At 38.3% G+C, this 7,538-nt stretch overlaps 1 protein-coding gene across 2 annotated transcripts in view; it reads right to left on the bottom strand.

Annotated features, from left to right (window-relative positions):
* Positions 1 to 3,508: 3,508 nt before the first annotated feature.
* Positions 3,509 to 7,538, bottom strand: part of LOC147435736 (Regulator of chromosome condensation (RCC1) family protein) — a 63,055-nt gene continuing 59,025 nt past the window's right edge. The window contains exons 3-7 of one of the 2 annotated variants that reach the window (XM_086488709.1): positions 6,512 to 6,670; positions 6,237 to 6,449; positions 6,011 to 6,142; positions 4,932 to 5,168; positions 3,509 to 4,549 (exon numbers count right to left, since the gene is read on the bottom strand). In XM_086488709.1, coding sequence (XP_086344835.1) covers positions 4,383 to 4,549; positions 4,932 to 5,168; positions 6,011 to 6,142; positions 6,237 to 6,449; positions 6,512 to 6,670 — 908 coding nt within the window. In that variant the 3' untranslated portion in view covers positions 3,509 to 4,382. The remainder of the gene's footprint in view (positions 4,550 to 4,931; positions 5,169 to 6,010; positions 6,143 to 6,236; positions 6,450 to 6,511; positions 6,671 to 7,538) is intronic. The other variant, XM_086488710.1, reaches the window with a different exon arrangement.

Genomic DNA, 7,538 nt, shown 5'->3' with positions numbered 1-7,538 from the left:
TCAATTTAAAGGCTTCTAAACATTAGATTAAAGGATAAGTGAAGAGCCTCTTGATTTTGTTGGGCCTAGATTAGAAGTTTCAATTCCCTATTTATAGGTATTTTGGGTGAATAAGAGTTCCTTTCACATACTTTATAATAGTCATTGGGCTTGAATTTGTGGTATTGTTTCCAAAAGCCTCACGTGCCAACTTGGTGGTCATATGTCTTGCACTATTGTAAGCAAATTCAAGATAGGGGGATAAATTTTTCTGCTTCTTGTTGGCATACCCTCATAGCATATCCTTCAACACTTAGTTGACCCTTTCTCTCTTGCTTGACCCTTTCTGTCTTGCCATCCATCTTTGGATGATATGTACTTAAATTGACTTATGTGACCATTCCTTTAAAAACATCCCCCAAAAGTGACTGGGTGGTAAACTTCTGATAGCGATCACTTCCTATGTTAATAACCTACACAAACTATAAGGTTTTTCAACATGTTCTATGAATATCCATGTTAATTTGGATGTATAATGCTGAATGGAGTTAACCTATAGCATGTAAAATTTATTTCTTGTTATGAGAGGTATGTCTTTTGAAACAATTTTTCATGTCACAAGCCTTTAAAGTTTACTACAACGCACTCAAACATGCTTTCATGCAAGGATTCGCATGTAGATAATCTATGCACGTGCAATACATGTTGTGGGACTATTCACATAAATATATTCTTAGTACTCTATAAATAACATTGCCACCATCCCCATAAAGCACAAGAAGTTCAATACGCTCACATTGGATAAATGTGTGCTACTTATCAGGTTCTTTTTGCATAAAATATCCATGTCTTTGCAACAAGGCAATGGTTAACGCTAACCATATAATCTCGACCCCTATTACTTGATTAACTCCCATCGTTATTATGATCTTTTTGTAAACTTGCAATATTCCCATACAATGAGAATGAATTTTTTTTGTTGTCTTGTTTCATGTATCTCCTTTCAACTTATCTAAATAAAATAAATTGAATTCACAACCATATACATTTGAGCTCGTTGGGACACGAGATTCCATCATCAAAGAAACCTCATCATGAAATAAGAGTAGCATAAACATAGTTTATGACCTAAGTCTACACAAATTGCAACTCAATATGACAATAGCTACAAGAACATTAAACAAGGGACTTATAATTCACTCCCTTCATTTGTATCACGAACTTGCTAGCCCAAATTGTGAGCTCTAATATCCTTTTGCTCTTTTGTCCTCCCACACATGCTCTAAATGCACGCTCATTTATTTTTCCCCATTGCAAGCACCCCATGGTGTAATATGAGCCTACATGAACACACTCAAACATGTATCAAGAAAGACTACAAAAAGAGGGCACTCCACAATCATGTGTACATATCTTTAATATAGGAAAGAGGACAACGTGAGAGATCTTAGAAACCTAAAATTCTCCATTCAATGGCAACCCATCTCCTGTAAGAATAGAAATCTTAAACAATCAAGTATTGAGCACATGGGTTTGACAAACTAATTTATTTAGGTCAAAGTTTCCATGTCTTGTAGTCAGTTTTGTAAAGTAGGAAGTATTAAATCCCAATGGCTTTATTAGCTCAATTCAAAGTCTTCCTAAAAGTGGATGGAAGGGCTAAACTACAAGACCCAACTTAATGGACCCTGTTTTTCAAAACCATGTAAACCACATATACATTAAGCAAGCATCCCCCCCCCCCCCCCCCCCCCCCCCCCCCCTCTTCCAAAAAAAAAAGAGAAAAAGAAAAGAATGAAAGCACTTAGAGATCGAGGATATTTACATTTCTCGTTTCCATTTTTCTTTCTTTCCTTCAATTGCTTTTTATTTGGGGACATGGAAGTAGTAGAACCAATCATGCCTTTAGCACAACATTGAAGTATATATTAAGACTATGAAACTCGGCACTTGTTTGTTGTATGGACTTGCAATCTAGTAGAAAAACCATAAAAAACAACACTGATCAACAATTTTCACCCAATAGTAAAGCTATATTTTGTGAAAATACAACTCTCTTGAATCAAAGGAGCAAGAATTGATCATGCTTCTCAAAACTTTGGCATCATTTAAAGACCACAATGCATGGACACTACCAAGTAGGTCTACATTAATACAAGACATTAGGAGAATATACTAAATGCCACGATTCTATTTGCTTATATAGTATTATGAAGACCACTCAAAATGTCCTCATTGTAGCTCGAGGATGTACAAAAGATGATATGCAATCCCGGTCCATCAATGAAGACATAGAGAAAAAAGGAATTGCTTTTTGAAGCATAATACAATTATGTATGCCTTGGCATCAATTTATTACTTAGATCAATAAAAAGGAATGCAAACTATTATGCATAAACATTTGGAGAGGAGCCTTGTAACTTCCATGTTGGGCTAGAAATGTGGTTTACCATTTCAAGAAGACTCCTCGGACTGATCATGTGTGCATTAACCTATTATACTCATAGCACTCTACAACTACCTGAATAGAAGGACCAATTCTCTTCATTAAATTATGCATGAAAGAAAAACATGAACACGAATTGGACTTGTTTATATGGGGGTATTTTAGGATGCTAATCGAAGACATTATAAGTATTTCTTTTTTGAAGGAATATAACAAGCCACTACACCTTCTTTATATGGGGGTATTTTAGGATGCTAATCTAAGACATTATAAGTATTTCTTTTTTGAAGGAATATAACAAGCCACTACACCTTCTGTAATAGGTTTACCATGTTCTACTAATGAAACATCACTTATCAAGGATAGCCCAAGTGAAAGTAACTTGTAATATTCCCATTTGACCGATGACCAAAAGCCAAGAACTTTCTAATCTAGACATACATATACCATGCTTTCAACAATCTCTCACAACCTTTAGCATCTTATATATGAAGGGCAATATAACCATGCCAAAGTATTGCATCAATATTACATGCTTACATACTTGCCATAGGCCACATCAGCCAAGAATTGCTTTATCCATTAGTGTGATGAACTACACCCTCAAGAGCTTGTCTATTTCTTCCGTCAGTTTGATTGTGTAGACGCATTCAACCACATCTTGATTAAAGCCTATTGAAACCAACACTTCAGCCTCCCCAATGAAATATTGCAAATAATGTGAGCACCATAATATCCCTACTAATCGCACACTAGCTTTATTGTGAAGTTGAACAAGGGGGCATGCTTCTGAAAATTGTGAGCTTGCTTCAGAGCATTAGTAAATTAAACAAATTAATACAAAAGAACCTTTGACATAAACATAGAACTTTAACACTGGCTTGAGTAGAACAATATTATGCCAAATTAGAGGCTTGTTGGCAAAGCATCTATCATGACTACAAATGAGCCTCCTGAAACAGAATCATAACAAGCTTCAAAAGCAAATGCATAGATAGGGAGAGGGAAAAGTGAAAGACAACTTCACACAAAACTGCGTAGAAAAAATCAAATATCATTTCACATTCACAAATGTCCTATCAATACCAAAACAATTATACAACGTTTCATTACAAGAATTATAAAATACGATCCAAAAGTGTTACATTCCCCTCGTACTTGGGCCTATAATCACTAGTGTTTCCCTTCTCCGGCACAACATCTTTGTGGCTTTGGTTGCTTTTCAAAAATGAAGTTGTCGAGGTCTCAAAGCCATGTCTTTGTGTCTTGGAGATTAGTAGGATTTTCGCGAGCGGTTGACATACCTTTAGTCGCATTTTGCCCTAAATCAAGGGCTTTTAGAGTTGCAAAATCTCCCCTTTGAGTTTATACATTTCAAGATGAGCTCTGAATCAAATGAAATCTTGCTTGCTTGAACATATACAACACAAAGCCTACATCCTTCAACAAGGAAGATCTTTCCATGTCAATATTGTGCCTTCATAATCTAGCACGGGCAAAAACATATTATACATGGAAGACTCCTTCTGAAGTCTTTTTTGAGCCCATTGGCTGATATCTTTATATCGTAACCAAAAGACGACAATTGAACACATGAAGAACCAACATGTCAACTAGCCTATGTACAAAGCCCGTGATAATTTTCTCCTTGCTTTCTCCCAAAAATTGTTTGTGGATGATACGGCAATTGTAGGTTGCTTCTTGTTGCTCCATGAAATTGCTCCTGAACCAAATGAAAAGGTGTAACCTATAGTTAATCGTTGCTCATTTGAATACTCGCCCCAATCTAAATCACTCCATCCTCGAAGAATGATCTTGAAGTTTGTACCTCCAGCTGCATACCAAATGCCACTCATGTCCTCTTGCAAGGCTACAATAATCAAGATTCCTTTTGAGGTAACTTCCCCCACTAGAGGCGGCTCACCGTCACTCAGATTGGCAAAAGCTCATTTTGTGTTTATGTACAAGATTGGCATAAAAAGCTGAAACCGCAACCACAATAGACCTGGGAATTCACCATTCTTGGTACACCGAGGACGATGTTGGGGCAGCTGTGATCCGTGGTATTTCCTAATCCAAGCTGCCCATGCTCCCCCCATCCCCAGGTAACAACTGATCCATCCTCTACAACATGCCAAAATGCACATAAGTCAATTATACTTTTGACTCAGCTTTTAGTAGGAATCTCTTGATAACAAGATGCTCCCTGAAATGTGGCAAGATTGTGTATGAGAGAATAAAGGAAACATTTCAAGTGATTTATCAGAAGAGAGCTCATTTATTTCTCATCCTTTTTTAAGTCATTGTGCGTGTAGAGTAATCAATAGCAAGACTGCATTGATGACGAAAAGGTATACTTAGAATAATCTGTTGAATGCAAAGGTGCAATAAGAAAATTTCATGCTTCTTTGTATTGCCCCATTTGAAGCACACATGTTTGAAAGAAAAGCAGCCATAGTACTGATTAGATATATCGATACTTTTATACACGAATCTAGATACTTACTCAAAACGGCTGCTGAATGCTCTGAACCAGCTGCAACCCACCTAACAAAATGCCCTTTCAAAGGTTCAAACTGCTTAACACAGACCGCAGATGCTTGAGTTGATGCCGCACATCCTCTCTGCTCATTAAGCGCCTCTGTTGATTTTGACCCACCATTGTCCTCACTTGTGAGCGCTCCGCAACCACTCAAGGTTCCGAACCGATGTCGGCTTCCAATTGCGTAGACTTGGCCATCACCTACCAAGGATGCACCACTTCTGTAAATAACAAAGCCTTTCTTCAAGTGAATGAAAGCATATATACTTAAGATACGCCCATTTTAAGGTCTGGAGTTCTTTTGTGTATACTACTCAAATAAGGGAAAACCCACTATAAATATATTGTCCTCTCCATTTGGAGTTCAGATCTCTATAAGTTTAAAGAAACATCTGAAACTCCAAATGGAACATGGGGCCCAACAAACCACTGTGATAATGGAAATTCAAAATCAAGGCATCTGGATACATGCTAAAAGAAATCCCAATAATGTGGGGAACTGGTTACGAAGTACCATATCGTGGTCTCACATTTCTCTGGCACTTCATAATGTGGCCAAGGATTCTATGGCAGATTTTTACCTTTCTTTACAGCAGCCTACAATTTTCTGCCGAGGTGGGAAGTGTCCAACTTTACATCTTGGATAATTTGCTTTGACCATTTCTAGCTGCTGACTCTCCTTTCCATCTCCTTGGTGATAGAAGAGATAAACTCGTTTTATTCCTATTCTGGAAATTTTCTCTCTTTGAGATTTCCCCCTAGTATTGTAAGTAATCACTGCAAAAAATCATGCATGTGTGTGTGTGGGTAACTCTTTACGTTTGTGGAATTTCCATTAAACGCGAGCCTGAAAGCGAAAACATGGTTGCTGCTATTATTGATGCAGATGAGCATGGCATCTCTTCCCTTTCGCCGGGGCTCGTCTTGGCTTGGGTATTTATAATTGCTGGGTTGGCATATATGGTTTAGCCATTTCATACTTACATATTGATAGAAGCTTAGATGCTACAAAAACAGTTTCATGAAAAGAAATGAGAGATTACATGTCAATGCCAGCAAATGACTCCATCCAAGTGCCACCTGAGCAAAACTCAGCCCGCTCAACACTTTCAACGGCACAGGAAAGTTACTTCTAGTATCAAAACCTCTTCCCCAGACAAAAAGATTTCCATGATCTGCAAAACCACCAAAAAAAAAAAATCATGCTAAGAATGTACCATTATACTCACCTGCACTTTAAAAAAATTCCAAAAATTTGAAGTAACATACCAGAAAGAGCTGCACTATGGTCCCCACTCGCATGAATAGATGATACGTTACATCCCACAAGACTTCCGACTAAGGAAGGAGTGTGATGGGTATTCAAAAGTCCTTTTACAGACATTACTCCTCCAAGAGATCCTAAGCCTAGCTGGCCTTTCTTGGATGAACCGAATGCATACACAGATGTACCTTCTTCATCTGCATCACACAATAGTGCAGCTATCTTTTTTTTTTTAAATGGCCATGTGATAAACCTTTCATGCCGGATGTGATCAACTTACAGCCAACAAGTACAAGAGTGTGCCTCATGCCACATGCTGCAAGGAAGACCTTCATCGAAGCAAAACAGATCACTCTTCTAGGGACACTACAAGAATCAAAATTTCCATGCCCCAGCTGTCCATATCCACCGCTCCCGCAAGTAAAGAGAGAGTAATCATCTGTTTCAGTTCACAATTGTCGCATATACTGAGTATCAAATTGATGTCTAAAATTTGTAAATTTTTATGATTTCCATTAGAAAAAATTCAAACTGCAATACTTGTTATCAGTCTTCATATGCAAAAGTTTGGCATGATTTGAACCATGCGGCAAAAAAAAAGGTACAATCATATATAGTGTCACTCACCTAAGAGTAGAGTTTTGTGCAGTGCTCCTCGTGTGACCCCACAAAGTGCACCTTTGTAGTCTCTTAATCTGGCCCAGAAAAGACATGCCCTCCTTCATTAAGTGGTTGTTGCAAATCATGCACACGCATGTTCCTCACATTAGCAGAGATTTGTGTAGTGCTTTCTTGTGCGACCCTGCTACCTCTTGATCTGTTCCAACAAATGCACATCCTCCAAGTTCGCAACGGCAAAGTCCAGCAAAGCATGAGGGCCATTTTGCGCACACTTTTTTTTGTAAATCAATTTGATTTATCTACTTGTGGGAAACCTCAAAGAGAGGAAAACCCACCAAAAAGATCAAGTACAAGGGAAGGAACATAAAAGTGTTCGGCTGTACAAAATGGCTAAAAGCATTCATAGGAAAGATGATGTATCTCTGCAACGATGTCAGCAACTTCCAAAGCGAACCGTAAAGACTGCCTAAGAGAGAGCTTGAAGAATGGGAAGGGATCTACATGAATGCAATGGAGGAAAGGAAATATGCCTGGCGAGGCGAGCGGTCAACCAAAGTGAGAGAGAAAGCCCGGCTCCAATGAAGAATCTCCAGGCGAAGCGAATTTCCTTCCCTCCGAGCATTCCACGATAGATGAATCGTAACCTCTTTCGAAGCAAAGAGCAAGGTGGAAGCAAGAGGACATCC

This window comes from Adiantum capillus-veneris, chromosome 18 (genome assembly GCF_014529385.1).
Source record: "Adiantum capillus-veneris isolate H3 chromosome 18, ASM1452938v2, whole genome shotgun sequence".
In the NCBI taxonomy this organism is placed as follows: Eukaryota; Viridiplantae; Streptophyta; class Polypodiopsida; order Polypodiales; family Pteridaceae; genus Adiantum; species Adiantum capillus-veneris.
This window is presented reverse-complemented; position numbering and strand designations above follow the sequence as displayed.